The sequence below is a fragment of the Diadema antillarum genome, unplaced genomic scaffold (genome assembly GCF_040938485.1).
Source record: "Diadema antillarum isolate AM-2024a unplaced genomic scaffold, OU_Dant_1.0 scf00000017, whole genome shotgun sequence".
NCBI lineage: Eukaryota > Metazoa > Echinodermata > Echinoidea > Diadematoida > Diadematidae > Diadema > Diadema antillarum.
The window spans coordinates 5,057,214-5,081,292 of NW_027270906.1; the positions used below are offsets into that span (position 1 = coordinate 5,057,214).

The 24,079-nt window shown below is 39.0% G+C and overlaps 1 protein-coding gene across 1 annotated transcript in view; it reads right to left on the bottom strand.

Moving 5' to 3' along the window:
* LOC139727416 (3-phosphoinositide-dependent protein kinase 1-like) overlaps window positions 1-24,079 on the bottom strand; it is a 56,784-nt gene that overhangs the window by 6,953 nt on the left and 25,752 nt on the right. Inside the window, exons 2-8 of the mRNA XM_071638373.1 lie at window positions 17,115-17,360; window positions 15,616-15,658; window positions 13,303-13,440; window positions 12,763-12,907; window positions 5,029-5,135; window positions 2,153-2,228; window positions 866-934 (exon numbers count right to left, since the gene is read on the bottom strand). Coding sequence (XP_071494474.1) covers window positions 866-934; window positions 2,153-2,228; window positions 5,029-5,135; window positions 12,763-12,907; window positions 13,303-13,440; window positions 15,616-15,658; window positions 17,115-17,360 — 824 coding nt within the window. The remainder of the gene's footprint in view (window positions 1-865; window positions 935-2,152; window positions 2,229-5,028; window positions 5,136-12,762; window positions 12,908-13,302; window positions 13,441-15,615; window positions 15,659-17,114; window positions 17,361-24,079) is intronic.

Genomic DNA, 24,079 nt, shown 5'->3' on the forward strand with positions numbered 1-24,079 from the left:
GGGGGGATGGATTCCGCCCCCCCACCCCCGAGATCTCGGCCATTGGTGGTGCGATCGCAATGAAATTTTGCATGCGTGAGACCCACGTTATAATCTACAAGATTGTGTCATAAGATTTTTTGAATTAATCAATTTCTAATTTTAATTAATTAATTATGCAAATTAAGCTCAAGATTATATTTTAGCCTAATTAAAAGCATTGAGAGTCTAATCTTTGATCTGTAAATGTTTTAGCATATTCAACAATTGTACATCACAAAAACTTCCAAAACTCATTTCAATTCGTATGTATTTTATTGTTTTCAGAATTTATGTATTTCTTTGTTTTTCAACTTTGTTTTTCTTTGTTTTTTCATTGGAAATTGTCACTGACCACTTTTCTACCATAATTAGCAGAAAATTAATCAATGAAAGTGATTAATTCTAAAAATAATCAGGTTTTTCTGACTTTCATGACAAAGCACTGTTTTCCATAGGAAATGTACACAAAATCACAAAATTGTGCCCGTTTTGGGGCAACATTCCGTTACAAAAATGGGCGTGGCTTCGCAAAAGTATGCGCGGACGTTGCAAATTTGGTCTTAAAAGTTGTGCGAGACTTGAACAAACAAAGTCAAGAAGCCTTGCAATGAGGCCTTCTCGCGTTACAGAATTATAGCGCGAAATGTCGAGGGGGGGGCGGATTCTGCCCCCCCGGCCCTTTTAGGGTTAAATGTGAGTCGACAGTAATGGTCCTGAGAAGGTTTAATTTACAGTGTGAATGGGACCCTGTCCTAGAGAGAGATATATGTGTGGAAAAACTTATGTTTTCTTATGTTCTCCGCGGAAAACAAACAAACAAACAACGTATGTTCTCTGCACATACCTTGCTCTAAATGGAGGTAGACCTGCTTGTAGTTGATAGACTATACAGCCAAGAGCCCACAAATCAGAGCTGAAAAGAAGAACAAACAAGGGGCATGTAGCATTCATATCAAATAAAAAACAACTCTTCCTGACATACAGTGTACATGCCATTCCTTCAAACAGATAAATCTCCTTACTTGAGCTGGGCAGTCATATTTGTTTTTCCCTATCAATGAGCCAACTTTGACTATTTTATCAAGACGAGGGATTCTTCTAAGTTGGCATTGGCTCTATGATCCTAGACAAGCATAGACTTTCATGAAATAAATTTGATTGAAAGTTCTCTTCTGTTTTTCTGGACTCTGGTGTGATCTTCGTTACCAGTTCATCAACTTACTTAGATAATTACTAAAAAGGTTGTTTTTGGTTTTTTTGTATATGTGAAATACTTACATTACCCCAAAATAACAGGCCATTGAAAGTGAAACTTCCCCAAACATACACACGGATTCAGTGAGTGCAGAAAGGTTACTGGAGTACTCAGTGAAAGTATGGAAAAAAGTACACAATTCATCCAAAAAGTATCGCTTTTCTTAACTTTGATGATTAAGTTTATGTGTTGCCCTCTCTCAAGTATATCTCTATGAAAAAAAAAAATGTACTTAAAATTTCACATATAATTGTACCATAAAACTGAAAAAACACTTGACCTAGCTCTTCCAGAAACAATAGATTTGCCTTAAAATATGTAACAAGTCAAAGAAGTGTTTACTTGTCATTAAATATGAATATTTCTTGAATTCTTCTTAATTTCCATGTACTATTGAACTCTCCTGACATTGAAATTGTTCCAGTGTTCCATCTCCAAAGGGTAGCACATGAAATTAATCAAAGCTTTAAAATTCATAAACTTTCCATTCAATTTATGATTTTGAACAAATGTCTCCCTATCCTATCATGGAGTGCTTTATCAATACATGTATTAAAATGGGAAAAAGTCCAGTGAGATAAAATTCGTTTAACTATGTTATGTGCAAAACAGCACCTTCGAAAAAAAATGAGTCCTGACGAACTTTCTGATGAAAGTACAGTCAACCTTGCCTAAGTCAAATCTATTTGGACTAAAGAAATAGCCTCAACTTAGAGAAAATGTGACTTAGAGGGATTAAAATCAATGGAATATGAAGAAAAGAGGACTTGAAAAGACATTTGACTTTAAGGCGATAATTCGACTTAGATGCGAGGTCGACTTAAGCAAGGTTGACCTGTATATCGTTTGGCAGGGTCCTTAGTAGTCAGCTCTCACCTTTTCGTTGCGGATTTCTCAGTGAGGAGTTCTGGGGATACATATTGTGCCGTCCCGACGAACGAATTCGCACGGACTGCAGAGAGGAGAAGGCAATAATATTCATTGACAAAAGAAAAACAAATATAATCACTACCATCAGCACAGATTTGTGTAATATGTTTTACTGCATCACAAACCCTACAAATTACGTCCCAAGACAAGACTTTTTTTTAAAGAGTCAAAGTTAAACGCTGAAGGGGAATCCTCAGACTTAAAATACAATATACAATAACAATTGTTACGTAGAAATTCCCACTTAGCAGTACTCCTTTAAGAACATCAACATGAGAAGCAGACTCTAGAGTAAGAAATTTTTGCGGCCTGACATTTTCATGAATTGGAGCTAGCTGCCTTTTCGCGGCCTGAAAGTTTTCGCGAATGGCCACTGGCATTCAGGGTATATAGCTTTGACAAGAACTTTCATGTGCATTTTAATTTCAAGAATGCTGGCTCTATTTTAACGCAATTCATGAAATTAAAAAGCATCCAAAAATGTCAAGTTTTACAGTAGTCTGCCGACACTCATCTGAAGTGCTTAAAGGTAACACATCAAAATGTCACCATGTCTTTGCTTTCTTCACCAAGAGTTTTTGTTTTGTTGCAAGAACTCTGGTGAGGCCAGCTACTGGCAAAAACAAAGGACCAGTCACCAGGAGAAAATACTGACAAGCCATCGCTAAATTTATTATGTATGGCAAGATGATTGCTGGTCACATGATTATCAACTAGCAGCCAAATATTTGATGAAGACAGAAGCTACTGCTGTCCAGTGGTTGAAAAAACAAGAGACCCGCGGGTCTAGCGCTCACCTGAGTATCGCAAGTTCACCTTTCATGCAGTCACTAATCTAAATTAAAATTTGACCAGGCATTCTCAAGTAGAAGATGAAAATGTACAATAAGGGCCCAATTTTTTAAAGATTCCTTAATTTGGGGGGATTGGGGCCCCCTGGGGCCCTCTGGGTGGGGCATGGTGCCCATTTTGATAAATTGAGATCCTGACCCCCTAGGGATGCTACCTGCCAAGTTTGACAAAAATCCATCATGAGGTTTTCAGGAAGAAGATGAAAATGTACAATTCAGGCCCCCATTTGGACCCTTCCAACCACCCCCCCCCCCCCTACCCAAGAGGGGCACCCTGGATCTCCTATGAACAAACTTCAAACTACAGTCATTAATGTACTCACTCATAATATTATCTCAGCTCTATAACTTCTGATTCTAGAGAAGATTTATAAAGATTCCTTCATTTGGGGGGTTTGGGACCCCTGGGGGCCCCCTGGGTTGGGCATGGTGCCCATTTTAACAAATTGAGATCCTAACCCCCTAGGGATGCTACCTGCCAAGTTTGGTGAAAATGGGTCATGGGGTTTTCAAGAATAAGATAAAAATGTACAATTTAGGCCCCATTAGGACCCCTCCTCACCCCCTCCCCTGGGTCCCAAGGGGGGCACCCCTGATTCTGCCATGAACAAACTTGAAACTACAGTCATCAATGTACTAACTCATAGTATTAACTTAGCTCTATCACTTCTGGTTCTAGAGAAGAAGATTTTTGCGGATTCCTTAATTTTGGGGGGTTTGGGCCCCCTGGGGGCCCCCTAGGTGGGGCATGGTGCCCATTTTAACAAATTGAGTTCCTAACCCCCTAGGGATGCTACCTGCCAAGTTTGGTGAAAATGGGTCATGGGGTTCTCAAGAAGAAGATGAAAATGTACAATTTAGGCCCCATTAGAACCCTTCCCCACCCCCCTCCCCTGGGTCCCAAGGGGGGCACCCCTGATTCTGCCATGAACAAACTTGAAACTACAGTCATCAATGTACTAAATCATAGTATTAACTTAGCTCTATCACTTCTGGTTCTAGAGAAGAAGATTTTTACAGATTCCTTAATTTTGGGGGGTTTGGGCCCCCCTGGGGGCCCCCTGGGTGGGGCATGGTGCCCATTTTAACAAATTGAGTTCCTAACCCCCTAGGGACGCTACCTGCCAAGTTTGATGAAAATCGGTCTTGGGGTTTCAAGAAGAAGATGAAAATGTAAAAAGTTTACGCACGACGCACGACGGACGACGGACGACGGACGACGGACGACGGACGACGCACGACGCACGACGCACGACGCACGACGCACGCCGGACGAAGGGCGATCGCAATAGCTCACTTGAGCCTTTGGCTCAGGTGAGCTAAAAAAAGGAAAGGAAGAAACTTTTCTTCTTTAAATTACCATTTTTCACACCCTAAAAGTTCATAATCTATCCAATCTCTACTCCTCTTCCCATCAACCCATCATCCATCTGTCTTTAGTTGTTTCACTTTCTTAGTTTTCTCATCACATTACCATCTGCAACATACAGTAAGACCAGAAACTTTTGCATGCGTTATAATTTTGCGGATTTCATGTGAGCCAAGATTTGCAAAATTAAATGCACAAGAAAGTTCCTGTTTACACAAGTGCAATGAATGCCCATGGCAATTTGCGAAAATTTCATGCTGCAAAAAATGCCATCAGCTTAATTCCGCAAAAATTTCATGCCGTAAATATTTTCTTGCTTTCCAGTATACCGTTACTTAATTTTCATGCAAACAATAGCTTTCCTTCTCACAGTACAGAGGTGTCGTATTGAGTTTATCTGCGATGTCCGGGATGAAAAAATTAAACAAGTTTAATGTTTTTCCACGGATATGTCGGATGATCAAGGATCATGCCGGATGACTTCACGGAGCTAACACGGTCATGCCGGAAACAGTACGGATGATCACGGAACGACACACATCCATGATACGATCCATGAAAGAGTAAAAGGGGCTTTAAGGCGAAATTGACTGCAGTCTTACCAGCTCCTTCTTCGGCATCGTCAGTGCCGATTATTTTTGCCGTCCCAAAGTCGGTGATTTGTATGTGCATGTCCTCGTTGAGCAGTATATTCTCTGGCTTCAGATCTCTGCAGATGAGGAAGAAGACAGATGGGATACTATGAAGCCGTGATTTTCATCACAGCAACATTTCTAGGATCATTTAACAATTGGGTCAACGAGTCCGCAAGCTTGGTGAAAACATGTGACATAATGAAACTACCATCCTCAAATTTATATGAAAATCTGAGGGAGAAATGAAGATGGTGTCCTACAATTAATCTAATACACCTAAGGCTGCCAAATGTAATTGTAAAGAGACAACATGAAAATTCAACTGTGTCTGTATCGATGTGACTGACAGACAAATGATGGACAAACACATACACACAGATGCTCACACATCACATGATTTTATATATTTTTAGCTTACACCCTGATGTGTAAGTTATTGTCGCATGTTTTGATAAACAAGGCCCATTCATATTCAACTGCTTTCCTTCTGCTAGATCATGATGCATTTGATTTGCCATTGTTTACACAATGGCTGAAAAAAAGAAGAAAAAACTCACTTGGCTGCATATGTGACAATTTAAATCTGCATCGCGTATATGCCTGAACAATGACGACAGCACCCCCCCCCCCCCCCCACACACACACACACTCTCATCCACGGCCTAGTGCGGCAAATTGTGTCTTGGGATTAAAACAAATGAATCTTTCGATATGTGTGGCATTCACATAAATGGTGTACAAGTTATCATGAGGGTTTCAAGAAAGATATCAAGACCTACTTATTTTTGCTGATTTGCTGTAGATCACTGTGGCTGGTGCGGTCATTTTTGTATCTACACTCAAGAACTATCAGTTTTTGCATTGCACTGCAAAAACTTGATTTCTAAATTCTGTTATTTGCAGGTGTGTATGAACAGGCCGGAAAGAAAGAGTTTGACTTCAATGTTCTGAACTGGTATTGGCAAACCTTTGATTGCCCCTAAACTAACAGAATATCTCTTGATATCAAAATTGGCTCGAGGAACTACTTAATAAAAAAATAAATACAGATGGGATTTATCGCATTTGAAATCCTGCAACAGCAATGTGAGGTTTACTTCAACCTCACTACGCAATTGGTCAAATACCAAATTTCCTTGTATCATTAAATCGACATCAGTAGTTTAACTTTTTAAAGAATATAGATCTTTTTACATATAATGTAAATTTCTAAAAATAAAAGTTTCAGGCTGAGAGAAACATGTATATTCAATTTTGGTGCACAACAGCGAAAAACAAAACACTTTGTATATATATTGAAAGTATGCCAAGACTGATTTGTTTTCAAATCTAAGAGTTCTCCATGAATCAAACAGTACTTTATTACATTCTCAATTGTATATTTGTGCACAAGTCAACACGTTCTTCAGTCTAATAACGATCATCTCTAAAACAATTGACGGCAAGATAACAGAGACAAACACGTTTCTTCAAAACAGATAAAAACAGCGTTATTTTTGCTAGGTACAGAATAAACAAAGCACTTCAGAAACAAGAATCTTGATACGTCTGTGCCCGAACAGTACGCAGACACACTAACCATGAAACACACACACACACACAAAAAAAAATACTCAGAACAACCTCTGGCACAACATTTTTGATATTTTAATGTAGTGTTGTCCACTTTTCAATAGTGAAGAAGTGTCAAAAAAAAAAACAAAAAAAAAATCATCGAACTAGTTTGACCTTAAAGGAATTCAAATCAATTTGACCTTCAACCCCTTGACTCTTGACCCTTATCATATCTATTGAGGCAAGCTATTATACACTTTGACTGAACTTTTTGGTCTCAAAGAACGGAGTGTTTTTTGTTTTTTGTGTGAAAAAGATTATTACATGTATTTTAAATGTACGGAGGAAAAAAAGTCATTCCTGGTAGTGTGGGATGACATGGGTGATCCTACTGAATTTCTCTTAATTTGCTGCCCGTCGCATTACTTAAAAAAACACAAATAGCATGTGTCAGCGAATATGTGCATAGCACGATACATTTTTCGGTAACAGTCAACTCCAGCTGAGATTCTTTAGCTGCGTGTACTTACACAAAGATCAGTCATAAAGCTGCACGCGATTTGTAATGGAAATTCTGGAATATATCCAAGCCACCCCTGCTGGCCAACTCAATGGTATCCCCATTCTACCGGATCCTAAATCTTTTTATAAAAGTTTTTAAGTCTGCCCGAACTGTCCTAAACCATTTTTCAACTGGACAAGGCAAGTGCCAAAATGTGTCTTGCCCATTTGCGTAGAAGAAAATGTTTTTCTAACCCCCGGAAATTCATTCACCACGCCTATGACCTCTGAACCTTGTGGTGACCTTCAACTCCCCACGGGACATTTGCCAGCCAACTTTGGTCACAAATGGACATATGGATCAAAAGTTATGAGCCATAATCGAAACGCGACGTGAAAACTTAACATTGGGCCCTAAAAGTTCCTTTGACCCCTATCTGTGTCCTTTGACCTTGTGGAGACCTTCCACTCCCCAAGGGACATCTACCACCCACGTTTGGTCACAAACGGACATATACATCAAAAGTTATGAGCCATAATCGAAAAGCGCCATAGGGCCCTAAAGTTCATTGACCCCTGCCTGTGACCTTTGACTTTGAGGTGACCTTCATGTTTGGTAAAATGTGTAACTTTGCATAACCACTGTTCCCTCCACGTTTGATTGAAATTGAAGTCCTCAGTAGAGAGATATTCAAGCTTTTGTAGCCTTACGGACAGACGCCGCAGGCGATCCCTTTGTCTCCCCTCACCTCCAGTGGGCTCGACAAAAAGGACTTTGAGAGCACAAAGTTACGCCAAGGAGGTTTAAGAGTCGGAGTTCCAACTGGCTGTAATTATTCAAACAGTTGTCAGATTTCTGTTGATGTACAAAAGATTTTAACAGGTGCATTTGTGCCTTTGATGATCGATGTTCGACAACGCCGTCTTGCTGAGCAATCTAAAGATTCATTTTGAACGTAAACATAATGATGGCCATATTTTGTTTATCTATTTATTGAATGAAATGAAATTTCACTTAATGATAAAGCATGTAAAACAAAAGTCAATCCCATCCAGAAATTTGTGCAAAAGTGTAAACCGGGGCCTGTGTCATAAAACTTGTAATTAGTGACAAGTTGTCATAGATGTGACAAGCTACTGAAATCCTTGCATATGATTGGCTGAGAGCATATTTGTCATAGAAATGTGGCAGTTGTCACTGATGACAAGTGTTATGAAACGGGCCCCAGAGCTGTATCATGTGGAAATGTTTAAAACCGACACCAATCTGGAAAGCCGGTTTTATCACTTTTCCACTTAATTTCCACAAATAAAACTAATATGGAATAATCTTCAAGTATAGTTCTTTATTGATAGATATAGCAGATTAGTGCCCGGGTATGCCCAGTCGAGTAATTTTCATCTTTATTTCAGCATTTTTTGCGCAATTTCTATTTGCGCATCCTCGTGTCTGTACTATCTACCTTTTATAAGAAGGGATAGTGAAAAGTAATTACCATCACGAAGACATATCTTCCTTAGAATGTGGCTGGTGATTGTGAAATGAGACACGTGTCAATTGTCTTCCTATCTGCATGGCAGATCCTGTTTGGCACATGCTTCAAATACTTTTGAGCAGTGGCATCGGACATCTAGCAAAGGAAATAAGACGGTTGTGACTCCATTCTCTTGAACCTCCTTGGTTATACCAAGTAGTTCATTTCCACACATATTGTGATTTCTATGACAGTCCTACATATCTGTATCATTAGATTCCTTGACCATATACTTTTACTAGCATTCCTTGACCATATACTTTTACTAGCATTTGGAATCACATTCGTATCATTGTCAATTTGATAGCTACACGGGCTGTATTCACAAATGGCCCCATTTCCCAATGATAAAGAGTCCTTTAGAAAATGCAAACAAATACCTGGTTCCAGAGGATGATCCAGATCATTACCCAAATTCAATCACCACTTCCTTGCGTAATTATTAACTTTTCCTTAAAATTTCATCAAAATCTGTTCACAACATTTTGAGTTATAATGCGAACAGACAAAGAACCAGACGGACAAACAAACCAATGCCAGCAAAAATATGTATAACCTCCTTGGCGGAGGTGAAAAGGACTAATTCTGATATTGATGGTGAACCTGACATGATCTGACAAAATATTTCACTTTAAACCCCTCCCCCTTCCAGTGAATCTGGTGCTATGTGCTTTCCCCCATAATATTCCATTCACTGGCTTTAAATTGTGCCCACTACAGTAAAATCCAATTGACTTTGACCCTCATCTTTTTTACCCTTCCAATGGAGATTCATAATAAGTGAAAACTCATACTGTAATATTTTGTGGTCTCTTTTCTATTAGCAAATTGTAAATTATGCAAATGATTTCAAGTCTCAAAATGTCAACTCTGTCAATTGCAATAACATTGGTTTCCTTTTTTTTTCATACTAATTAATCTGATCATTCATGTTTATATTCAGCAAATTTCATTTCCCTGTGCGCTGTTTGAGGCAAGTCTCATATTTCTTCCTTCTATATCCTTTGCGTACTGTGAGCGACGTTGGAAGTAGGAAGTCTTTCCAACATTTTACCAAGGGAACTGATCATCACGATATCCCCCATGAATTTTTGTTGGTGGTGCCATTAACATGAAAAGATAATTCTTTATTCCTTCTTCTCATGAATTCACATCTACCGACTTAAAGCTTTGCAAACCAAAAAAAAAAAAAAAAACAACTCTCGCATCACATCAAATCGCACACAGGAATCCTACAGGTATACACATCGTAGAGTGTTGTCTTAGTACAAACAATGATAATGCAGCCAGTGAGAATTCGGCTCAACAAGACGGAAAGTAACTCTGCACCACTCTGCACATTTGAAAAAGGCAATATATCATATGCACCCTCCGTGATGCCTTTCTCCATTTCACAGAGTGCGAGGTGTTGGAATCAGAAAAACATCCTATTTGGAAGGCGTATCACTAACCCAATCACGAGTCAATGATATCACATATGAGATCAACAACCAGCTTGTGTTTATCGCATATGTATAATATTGCCCGTCATTCAATTTTTCTCTCTCACAGGCATACGTACATGCATACACACAAACACACACATGCACACACACCGGCTTGTACGTACAGCACTACAAACAGCACCAGAGGATCCCACACAGAACATGTGTATTGCACACACTATACAACATACAAACACAGTAACATATGAGCACACAGCTGAGACACACAGACACACAACACAAACACACACACACACACTCACACACACACACACACATACACACACACACACACACACACACACAGAGGCAGATAACAGAGACACCATCCAGCACAACACATGCAGGTGCTCACACACACAAGTACAGTCCATTGAGAAAGTGCTAGGTACACACTGATCCACACCTAGCACACACTCTTTCTCTGCATTTCAGTGTATGGTGGCCTCAAAGTGCAAAGTGCAAGCTAATCTTTGCCAGAGGGTTCTAGACTACACCTACACTAGTATACAGTGCATTTTCATGCACACTTTGCTCATATTATAGAAATGTTATGTGTTAAATACACTGATGACAATTTCCAATGCAGACTTCAAAATCAGCTAAAGTATGATTTTTCTGTAAGAAATACTATACCTGTCTCATCTAGTTTAAGTATAATAGCCTTGAAAGTAACATCTATGGGCCTACTGTAATTTCATTATCGCTTCTATACTGGAGTAAAATACGATACTTTATCAAAGACACAAATTTGTTGTGGTATTAAAACCCCAAATAACAACATTTTCAGTGTTTGTCTGTCTGTTTGTTTGTTTGTTTGTTTGTTTGTTTGTTTGTTTGTTTGTTTGTTTTTGTCTGATTCTGCTTTGGCATTTGAAAAGTGAATTTATATATTCCTGCAAATCTTCATACATTTAAAAGCTTCATGTAAGTGTTGTTTCTTCTGCTCTTATGTATCCTTTTCCAGCATAGGGTGTATGTCATAATTGATATTTGAGCTGTGACATAAGTTTTCTACGAACCAAAGCAACACAATGACCACCAAAAAGAAAAAAACAAACAGCAAACTTGTAAATAAGGTACATGCTGTTGCTAAGGGGAATCTCACAGACGTAAGTATTATCTGCAAGAAATACAGTGTCCACGCATGATCAGATTTCAACTTATTTTGTGTGCAAGGATCCCTCTGAAAAGCACAATAATTATAACCTAATAATGCTTTTACAAACACAAAATTTTCAGGTGAGCCCGATATATCACTTACAGACAGTTACTGGTGTTTTCTGTTGAAGTCATTTTGACGGCGGACCAGAAGAGTTTGGTTAGACTTACTCCTTTTAGAGTCTAGGAAACTATTCCAGGAAACTAATCTGACAATGCCCAGTTTGTTCCTCACTTCAATCTAATGTAAACTGCCATGGGACATTCTCCATTCATTTTCTTCGTAAATCGTCAACAAACAATAAAGTCCCTAACACCACATTTCCATCGTTTGGTGCTGTCTCTTTTTATTACAGCTTTCACTATTCACTGCAGGTGTTCAAAAGGAAAAGGTACAAAAACTATGTCTCATTTGGGCCCTCTGTTATATTAACATAATGCCTTGTCTGATTGCAGGATTCTCAAAAGCCTTCAAATTGCTAAATCTGCAACTGACGATCCTTCCTTTGGCAACACATTCTGAAAAGATTAAAGTTCTCAAATTGGCTATTTTTTATACACTTTCCCCAATTTAATGAAATGAATCAGTTTCATCTATAAGTACTCTTTCTCCGATGAAAAGATATGAAGTGAAATTCAGATGTGCCAATGACAACACAATATTAAATTTCTGCCACAAACTTCTTCTGGGACTTTAATTATGGACTGACAGGTGTAAGCAATATATGTCCGTATATCTGCTGCATCTAATAACATCTAGATACAAAATATTGAAAGAAATGAGAACATAACATCTCCGACTTCAATATGGCTAATCTGCAAACTGCACAATCCTAAAACGTCAGTGCTTTGCCTTCACAAAATGTTTTTACTTACAATTCATTTGATCAACAAAATAATGGTAGGCAAAGTAAAAAATACCCAGTTTAAAGCATGCTTTCCATCAATAATTGCACAAACTTGTGAGCTGTTTATTTAATCATGACCAATTCAATACTGAGTAAGACAGCTAGTAATCTCCATATAGCAAAGACAAAAAAAAAAATACAAAGAGCACAACATGAACTATTTTATTTATTTATTTATTTATCTATTTATTTATTTCTAATCCACTATGGGAAATCATATTTTCTAACTTATTCTTTCCTTAGTGCAAACATCTTTGAGAAGATTCTTTAATAACACATCTGCATATTTTCGTTTTTTTAAAGATTCTCATAAAGTCAAACTTATGATTTCTACTTTTTCTCACCAGTCTTCGAATAAAAAGCTGTTTGATTTCTAAAAATTCTCAAAAAAAAAATCTAAACAGCACATGTATTTACTGGATTCAGGGAGGTGTACCTCCCTGCTGGATTCAAGAATCAGTCACTTCATTCCTCCATTCATTCATTCACTCATTCATTCATTCCTTCATTCTTTCGTTCATTATAAATTTCCGTAAATCATCTTTATTTTTCTTTTACCTGTGAATGATTCCGCGGCTGTGCAGATACTTCAGGGCAAGGATAATCTCCGAAGTGTAGAATCGTGACGAATTTTCATCAAATGAGCCCAACTTCTTGATATATGGAAGTAGCTCTCCCCGCTTTGCTAAACTCAAACCAAAGTCTGTGCAGTGGGTTTTGTTAAGGACTTTGACATATTCTTTTTTTTCTTCTTTTGCTTCTTTACACATGTGATGAATTATTTGTGCTCTTGGAAAAAGGTGCAACATTAAGAGACAGAGGGAAGGATATTTGGATATATATGCCCATCATTTTTATCATGGCTATTTCTCAGAACACTTAATAATTGGCATTTATCAACGTCAATGAAGGGTAATCTGTCAATCAGTTGTAACTGAACAGTGTGTACGCGCAGCAACGTAAGATACATCACATCGCCCAAAGAGTACTTCCTCACCTACTGCAAATAACCAGTGTTGATCATATAAAGGGTCTCATACAATCTCGTATCTTAACCATACACACTCATCTTTTGAAGAGAGCACTGGAAAAGGATACACAGCTTATTCGCATCTTGAAATGTGAAGTACAGTTTGACGAAGAACGGATGATCCAGCTTGCTGAGAATGTCACGCTCCCGTATGACGCATTTCTCCTTCCGTTCCCTGAGTATGTGCTTTTTCTCAAGTACTTTGACTGTCATCCGGGGAAGGGGGGGGGGGGGGGGCGGTGGGGGGAGGGAAGACAAGGGACCAGAAACAATCATTAGAGGATACACATATCATGAGTATTAGGAAAGGAAGACATATGTATGTACATTTTAAGAAGTTCATTGAGTCAAAGTGCCGTGTGCAGGAAAACTTTCTTAAGTTGCATCTGATAAATGCTAATGCTAATGAAAGCGACAGTGATGATTGTGACGTCGATAAAGATAATAACTGCTCCTACTGGTAATGATAATAATAATTTAAGAAAAATGAAAATAATGAGGATGCTAATTATGATGATAATGATAGATTGATGATATTTCACAATTAATAAAATTACATCAAAGGAAACCAAAACCCAAAGAGAAATGTGGATTGAGTGAAAGCAGCAAAATTAGTAGAACACATCGGTGATAGTTTGAGGAAAATCGGACGATCAAAAGTTATGAATTTTTAAAGTTTTGCTGTTGGAACCGCTGAATGAGGAGACTACTAGACGTTATGATGCCATGTGTGGACAATATAAAGAAAATATAAAGGAAATTCCACAAAAATTCATTTTTCATGAAATTACACATTCCATCAACTTGACACTGACATATAATGTTGAGAGTAGTAATTTTTCCCCCTGCTTTCGGAAAGCTGTTAGTCAAGTGCTCTTTCATTATGCTAGAAAAGTGAAAGCACGTTGAATTTTCTTTTTATTTATTATCAATCTCCTCATCCAACGGTTCCAACATAAAAAATTCCTAAATTTTGCATCGATTGTCCAATTTTCCTCAAACTTTCACTGATGTGTTCTACAAGTGTCGCTGCTTTCACTCAATCCACATGTCTCTTTGAGTTTTGGTTTCCTTTCAAGAAGAAAAAGAAGACAAATGAGAGCTTATAAGATGCAAACTCCACTTAGTATGATGCTCATGGCATAGTGGAAAATCTTCTTCATACAGGTCATGAGAACTGACGATAACAATCGTGAAAATGTTGCATTAGTTCAGATATTATCGTTTCAACTTCATCTCTCTCTGAAGCTGCCCTACAAAAAGTTTGCAAGCTTCAGTTGTGCTATTTGGATCACGTGTGGCTCATCCATTTATAAAATACGATGAATGCAGATCTACTGTAAATTCAAAATTACTGCATGATCAACCACATGGAACACATTTCTATTGCAGTTACTGCTCTGTGACTTAAAACTCTACTGAAGTTTAATGTGAACATGTCGAGTTAATGCCACTATACACTGCACTCTATTCAAATGAAACAAAACAAAACAGACAATTAAAAGTCTTGATGATCATAATAACTCAAATGATCTCATCTTGAATATGGATAATGAAGAGGAATTTATCCAATTCAAAATTAGATTTTGCATTTTTGTTAAAAGCAGTAACAATTGATGAATGAAAATCTGCAAAATTCCAAACATCTGAGTTGTACAAATAAGAAAAAAACAAAACAAAACCTGCGGCCATTCAAATGCAAATTATGATCGACAAAGCTTCTAACATCCAGCAAAACATATCCATCGTTGTTAACGACTACAATGTACACATTGTACCATGGACAATACCTCTTAATGTACTTGGCAAGCACAAACTCAAAGTATCATATTGCCCGCAATCATAATTTTGGAATCACTTTACTCTGATGAGATGCCCTTGATACAACTTTTGAACGGTATCACATTTCTATGTTCCTGCCTTCGGGAAGCATTCTCGTAATTTAAATGGTGGTCGTAACTTCCATGTCTTTCATCAAATTAGGTGATAAGGATTCATTTATCTGATGCTCGTATTTCACAGCTCTCTTTTCCCCCGAAACTTTCCTCCTGGCTGAAGAAATCATGCCAATCTAGCTGCATTTAGAGCCACTGAACAACAATTTAGCCCTGCTGGTTCGTGCAAACCACATTCATTTTTATGGATCTTGCATGCAGTCTGGAGGTAGAAGGAAAACAGGAAATGGCAACAAGTGCACTGGACAGTTCAGGATCTGTAAAGTCATTCTGCACTTTCAATAAACTGTCAAAAACAAATGTTTCCTACTCCACTGGCTGGCATCGCTGTATCCATTAAACAAATCACAACAGTAACCACACTACGGCTTCACTACATTTAGGTACCGCAGGTGGGAAAACGCTTTACTTATAAGCAGTACTTACTTGCATATTGCCTGCCAGTTGATATTTCTGTTGCTAATACAACCTGCAAAACCAAAAATGCATTGAAAAAAATACTAATTTTTCACATTTTACTGGAAAGCTTTCAATACACTGGATAGGAAAAATCTATAAAAATGAACTGGCTTTGTGGTCTTCCAGACATTCAATAAGAATGACTTAGAAATTGCTGACCTGTTGTTCGAGATGGTCATGTGATTCCTCACACTACAAAATTGGCTCTATCCTACATTATATGTCTAGTTAATCATTTCAGCCAAGAACACTTCTCAATATCAGCAGAGGATAGATGGGGCTGGCTAAAATTGGCAGAGAGAGATCAAATGTTTGCTTGGTATCATCGTCGACTGTACTCATCGTCCACTATGCTGACCGTCCTGAAATAAAAAGCTTCTTCCCACTGGTGTTAAGGGTGTCTTCAGACAGGGCAACAGTGATGAGCAGCCTAAGTCTGTCACTAACGCAGGTAACTTTGATGCAAACAATGCCAGTGGTAGCAAAGACCACCTGGTTTGTGAGGGTTAAAGAGCTATTGGACTCACAAAATAACAAATTTAGTAGACCAATTTATTCATGCTTTCAGACACACAGGTGCTTGTGGTTCATATGTCTGGTGATGCCCAATAATTTTGGGGTGCTTGTTTTGTTTAAATTCAAATTATAATATATAATCTACTTCTACTGATGCACTCTTGTGAGCTGGAAGCCAATTTCACTGATGATTCCCCGCTATGATGGGCAAGGCAGCTGTGGGGTCGTCACGGATAAAGCTAAGGCAGCTGTGGGGTTGTCACGGATACACTATAAATTTTTGCGGAATTTATAAGATATCATCCTCACAAAACTGTGGACAGGCAATATTGACCACACGTTAGCTTTCGCTTGCTATTCCAACAGGTGTCAAGGCGACATAACACAAGATCAGCATGAGAATGGCCATCCTTATAATATTATGCAACTCACATTGAGACCACTGCATCATATTGGCAAATCAAATATCATGAAAGTTAGAACACTTGCAAAAGGATACCACCTTAGAACCAAACACAAACAACACTCCTGTATACATGTTTTGATGGAAATTCAAAGGATAAAATGAAAAGATGAACACAACCCATTTTAAGCTGGGATGGGATAGTAATTTCCTCATTCCATTCCGATGGAAGCTCTTCATTTTCAAATCGTCTGGGTGTACAAGGGAAAAAAGCTCTCCCGTATAGATTTGACCTTGTAACTCAACGTGTCGCTACATTTTCTTTGTGTAAAGCAATCATCTTGCTTTGAGTTAAATGATAAATCAAAGTCTTCCATCTTAACCCGTTGAGGACGAGTCCCGAGTATACTCGGGCAGGTGTCTATGGGAAATGCGTGTTGTAGTAGAATCAAACCGTCCTCAACGGGTTAACAACACAAAATCCCTCAGTGGCAGACCACCAGCATTGTATTCTTAGAAATCACGTCCCGATTTGGAGTCAACTCACTTCTGAATAGGAGCCCTCCCCCAGGATCTTGCCGAACTTGAAGTCAGCGCGCTGCTTCTTCACCCGCGCCGCTGCGTCGCTGGGAGAGGAAGCTGACTGGGGACTGGTGGGGAAGGAGCTGCCCCCACTGGCTGGCCGGCTAGAGCGGGGGATGTTCTGCGGTTGCGTCTCGCCCTTGGACATGGCTTCTTGGTGACATGACCGACTCACCGATGACGTATGGCTGATGTGCTTATTACAATCCGTCTATAAATATGGAAAAACAACAAATGAATGTGACAATAAGAATAGCACCACTTTCTACTGCGACAAATTTCCACAATAACATCACATTTATCTATTCCTGAGTAAGTCAACAACAGACTTTTCGTCAACACAATATGTGACCCGCTACAACAAAATGATCCTAAAGTCGGGAGAGGTCGATTATTTGAAAATTGCATTGTATAATCCCCTAATCTTTCTGCTTTAGATTGATATATAACACATTCTATAAAAATAATCGGCTGCGGAGATATCGATGTTTAAAAGAGAGCATGTCGAGACGTCTGGAAAATCACTGTTTCGAGAAAAGCGCCCTAAAAGTCTTCCTTTCGACGCAATCGCGACCAACACACGCAAGTCAGTTTTCACCTCTGGACAATAGAAGGTAAGCCCTAGCAACCCCCGAAGAGTTCATTCAAGCACATCAGCGTCGGCGGTCTCCTCACCAACCAATCAGTGACCAGGATGTGAGAAGCGGCTGAGCATAGCGCACCCCGCCCGCACGCACCAGTCGACTGGGCAGTGTGCGAGCTTCACGCTTCGGTTAGCAGCAAGCAGCAAACTGACCAATGAGATCACTCCGGTCGTTGTTAGGGGCGGAACCTATCTGTTGCGCTCAATCCAAATTTTCGAACCAGTTTCTGCTTCGTTGAAACGCCAAAAAACATGGCTCGGAAAAACGCTATTTTTTGGTCTTTCCTTTCACCGTTTTGCTTCAAAATTTCGACAGATGATAGAAGACATGTAAGACTCCAATAACATATCAAAATCAGAAAATCGTAAGTTTGGACCAATTTTAATGCTCTGACTTCAAACTCGATTTTCACGGCTTCGACCGTGCGCGACTTTAGGACCTTTTTGTTGTAGCGGGTCACATATATATTCTTGCGCTGATAAAACTTCTATTATGAGCGTAACTTGCAATAAACAGCTAAAGAAAAAAATACAATGCATGGAACTTTAATAAATCAGTTTACAAAATATCATTGTTTGCATTGTTTGTGCTTCAATATGTAAACACGCTAATGAGCTTGCCAATAGTGCAAAACACAATGGATATACATGACAAAACTTCATCAAATTCACAGTTGAAGCTTTGAGTACAGTGTACATGAGTTACGCTCATGCTAATGAAAGTTAACAATACATTTCAAAAGCTGAACTTAATTGCAAATTTTGAAAAGTGGTGTAAATCACCTCATGAAGTATCACTTGGCATATCAATGAGCATAATGATATCTTCATCACTGTTGAAGTCTATAAATGCAATAGGCAAGCAGAAATTTATAAATTACTTTGCTCTCCACATTTTCTACCTCTCCCTCTCTCTCTCTCTCTCTCTCAGTGATACTTTCACATATTATCCCTTCTTTCTATCTCCTTTCTATCTCTAACAGGTCTATTCGATATTTCCGTTCAGCACTAAACATCATTTACGCTACATTTGTCCGTCTCATTCTGTTTACTTCTACACCTGTTGATATGTTTCTCTCTCTCCCTATTTGTCTCACCTTCTACTTGCATCAATCTATTCTGCGATCTTCTCTCTCCTATCTCACAATTTATTTGTCAATATCTCTTTCTCCCTCTACCTTTTTCTCTATTTCTTTGTGTTTCCCCACATAATTCTGCCACTTGTGGCTATACCCTCCTATCTTTATAATTCTCTGTACATTGTCACTGACCTAATCTCAATTTCCTTCTCCATATAGTTCTGGTTCCTTTTTCTCTCTTTATTTTTCCCTTTAATATCTCTTCAAGACTTTTTCTCCTTCTGTCTCATGTTACTTTTTCCTCCCTTGCTGTTCAATTCTTTAATATCTGTCATCTTCTCTTCTATTACGCATCAACTCATTTCTCTTTCTCTCTCTTTTTATATATTTCCGCCCATATCTCTCCCTATCTCTCAATATATTGTTGTTTTCCTTCATGTATATCATTGTCTCTTTTGCTGCTTCATTCTTTATTTCTACCAGTTTTTTTTTTCTCTCTTTCTCCTTCTCACCCTTTCTCTGAGTCACTTAAAAAGAAAAAAAACTTAATGGTCTCTCTCAACCTCCAACTTTTCCTCTCTGCCAATCTCCTTTTGTATCTAGGTAGTCTCCCTTTGGTATTCCCTTTTCTCTCTTCCTGCTCAGAACATGTATTACATATATTTCACTCTCATATCTCTCTCCTCTTCCATTGTTTCCTTAGTAATTCTTTCTATCTCATCATCTTTTCCTGTCTCTTTCCCTGCTCTGCTGTCTAGTCTGTCATTCTCTTTCTTTACCTTCCTACCTCATTCTTTATCTCCCTCTCTTTTATTTGCATGTATCATGTCTCTCTTCCCCACTTATCTATTGATCTATCTGTCTATCTATCTATCTACTTATTTATCTATCTGTTTATCTATCTATTTATCTATCTATTTATTTATCTATCTGTCTATCTATCTATTTATTCATCTATCTATCTATCTATCTATCTATCTATCTATCTATCTATTATCTATCTATCTATCTATCTATCTATCTATCTATCTATTTATCTATCTATTTATCTATCTATCTTTCTATCTATCTATCTTTTTATCTACAAATTTTATCTATCTATCTTTTTATCTATCTATCTATCTTTTTATCTATCTATCTATATCTACCTATCCATCCTTCTATCTATCTATCTATTTCTATCTATCTATCTATCTATCAATATCTACCTATCCATCTTTCTATCTCTATCTATCTATCTATCTATCTATCTATCTATCTATCTATCTGTCTGTCTATCTCTTTTGGTCTGCCTTTTCCTGGGTGCCTTATGTCACTCTCTCTGCCCCCATCTCTCTCTCTCTCCCTCTCTCTCCCTGACCCACTCCTCATCTTCAGCCATCTGTGAACTCATCCAGGACTGGGGCAGCGGCCCATCTCATTCTCGCTCCCCGTCACTGTTTATAAATGTTCTCCCGCACAACATGAACCCCTTGCATTTTAAAGTGTGCACTGTTTTCCCATCACGGGGACACTGTTTACCTGATCTAGCATGTCTCACAGGCTCACTCCAAGCCAGCATGCATAAGCAATTGCATTCTACGTTGTATTTGTCAGGGATCTCCTATTCACTGAGAGGAAGGGAGTTACCAAAGCGAAAGGAGATTGGATGGAACAAGGCTGTAAAATGCTGAAGAAAGGCCCTGGTAGACTCAATTATCTAATTGATACCCTCCGTTACGTGCTGTAATGACACAAAATTTGATATAAAATCACTTGCTGAATAAAAATGCACTTGGATTACATTACGTGCTTACAGCGAAAAACATTCATTTACTCACAGAGACACGCACACACATACACCAAAAAAACAACAACAACAACTACCCGACAACATACACATGCACAGCATTCTCAAGGAAAAGAAGGCATCAAATGGTACATTTGAGGACCAGACGGTACAAACATACAATGTCTTCCCCTCTCTACTTCATCCGACTTGGACCCGTCATGATAAGGGAACAAAGTTATGCAAGCTCCAAATAGCCTTGCAACTTCCATACCTTATTGTACTTCTCTCTCCAATATCTGTAAATACAGTATACGGTGTACCATGGTATCAACATATATCAAAATATGTCTTTGACTTCCAAAGTTTCTATCATTACAAATTTTTCAAAAACAGAACTTCTTCACATATCGTTTGATGTCTTATCATGGACTACCATGAACAGAAGAGGCAGGGGAAAAAAATGGCCATACTTCAAAGACAGCTCAAGCTTTTAAAGCAAAGAGCCACGCTTCACTGGAAAAATCTTTCCCATTTCCAGGTGCGATGAGTTGGAGCGATCCTTCACCGACCGACAGACAGAATTGATAAGCAATGGCACAAACAAGATGCAGGAATTATAAATAGCATCCGGAACTTGAAAGGCAGCCTAGTGAGAGTATACTGTACCCTGTCACTAATGAAGAGTCAAGAAAATCACATCATATAAGGCTGACTGATTTTTTTTTTCTCTCTTCTCTTTCCTCTCATTTGTTTCACTATAATTCCCTTCTCTGAAGTGAAATATTGATTTTGCTATTTCCGGGGCTACGTTCTGCAAATCATAGTCTGCCGTTGTTGAGGCTTTTTGCTCTTGATCAGCGGTATGGGTCCTTTCACCTGTAGTGCATCATTGGGGTATTATAAACCCATGTAAACATTTTTGAATCATCATTTCTGAAATAAAAGCATTCCATTGAGTGAATCTAAGAATATGAATGCATTTTTTTCATCTTTTCTAAAAATGCTACTAAGATTGGTGATGGTTAGTCAGATAACTCATTTAATGCCAGGGTGTGGTACCAGGATAATTTAATATATTTCTTTGCTGCAGTGAATTACACAGCATTATAAAGGTGATTTTAATTGGGAAAACAAAACAAAATAAAACAATAACAAAAACATCGTAGTAAAAGGGTGTGGGTCTAAAAACAAGAGACCCGCGGGTCTAGCGCTCACCTGAGTATCGCAAGTTCACCTTTTACGCAGTCACTAATCTAAATTATTCACAGCTCTACCAAAATTTGACGAGGCATTCTCAAGTGGAAGATGAAAATGTACAATAAGGGCCCAATTTTTTCAAGATTCCTTAATTTGGGAGAATTGGGGCCCCCTGGGGCCCTCTGGGTGGGGCATGGTGCCCAGTTTGATAAATTGAGATCCTGACCACCTAGGGATGCTACCTGCCAAGTTTGACAAAAATCCATCATGAGGTTTTCAGGAAGAAGATGAAAATGTACAATTCAGGCCCCCATTTGGACCCTTCCAACCACCCCCCCCCCCCCTACCCCCAAGAGGGGCACCCCTGGATCTCCTATGAACAAACTTGAAACTACAGTCATTAATGTACTCACTCATAGTATTATCTCAGCTCTATAACTTCTGATTCTAGAGAAGATTTTTAAAGATTCCTTCATTTGGGGGGTTTGGGCCCCCTGGGGGCCCCCTGGGCGGGGCATGGTGCCCATTTTAACAAATTGAGATCCTAACCCCCTAGGGATGCTACCTGCCAAGTTTGGTGAAAATGGGTCATGGGGTTCTCAAGAAGAAGATAAAAATGTACAATTTAGGCCCCATTAGGACCCCTCCTCACCCCCCCCCCCCCCCTGGGTCCCAAGGGGGGGGGGGGCACCCCTGATTCTGCCATGAACAAACTTGAAACTACAGTCATCAATGTGCTAACTCATAGTATTAACCTAGCTCTATCACTTCTGGTTCTAGAGAAGAAGATTTTTGCGGATTCCTTAATTTTGGGGGGTTTGGGCCCCCTGGGGGCCCCCTGGGTGGGTCATGGTGCCCATTTTAACAAATGGAGTTCCTAACCCCCTAGGGATGCTACCTGCCAAGTTTGGTGAAAATGGGTCATGGAGTTCTCAAGAAGAAGATGAAAATGTACAATTTAGGCCCCATTAGAACCCTTCCCCACCCCCCTCCCCTGGGTCCCAAGGGGGGCACCCCTGATTCTGCCATGAACAAACTTGAAACTACAGTCATCAATGTACTAACTCATAGTATTAACTTAGCTCTATCACTTCTGGTTCTAGAGAAGAAGATTTTTACAGATTCCTTAATTTTTGGGGGTTTGGGCCCCCCTGGGGGCCCCCTGGGTGGGGCATGGTGCCCATTTTAACAAATTGAGTTCCTAACCCCCTAGGGATGCTACCTGCCAAGTTTGATGAAAATCGGTCATGGGGTTTTCAAGAAGAAGATGAAAATGTAAAAAGTTTACGCACGACGCACGACGGACGACGCACGACGGACGACGGACGACGGACGACGGACGACGCACGACGCACGACGCACGACGGACGCCGGACGAAGGGCGATCGCAATAGCTCACTTGAGCCTTTGGCTCAGGTGAGCTAACAATGGGGAAAAAATATGAGCTTTACAAAACATCTTTCTCATGCTTTCCCTAAGTCAAGAATATTAGTCACGATCAAATATTATGTATATAGATGAAACAATGGCACCATCTCCTTACCCCTAGAAAGTAAACCATTCATATGCATTGTCAGCAAAATCCTTTCACTTTTTTTAAAGACTAGATTTGTGGTTGGTGCATTCATTTCAATAATGGCAAATTCAAAATCAATTCTGATGTCAGGTGATAACATTTTCATCTCATCTCATTTCCCCAAGTGTGATTCTAAAACTTTGTAACTCCTTCATTTACGGTCAAATTTAAGATGAAACTAATCTAGCTTATCTATTGAAGTCAAGTTGACCACGTAGGGCATACAATGTACATGTAGATCACCATTCTGTTGATGGCCACTGTTTAGGTGATTTTGAGAATAAGTTTATTCACTCCTCACCCTTGGCAATGATAAAACAAATTTACAATCAGTGTAATATTTGAACTCATCCTTACTCAGAATTTCACACTGTCTCTTGTATAGGGTACGAGATGATCTCTATGATAATTTTGGATAATATCCTATGAAAAAATAAAAGTGGTTTACATTTAAAGATGCCTCCCCCTCTGTCCCCCCCCCCCTCCCAAATGTGACAAAATTACAGTGTATGAATAGATGGTATAAACATTGTACAATGTAGATGCACACATGTAGGTATTAATACATGTGCCATTCTACGAGAGTTGAGGTACAGTGTACTGTAGAACCATTCATCCAGTTGACAGAAGACATACTTGCTGAAAATGTACTTTCCAGGTAACA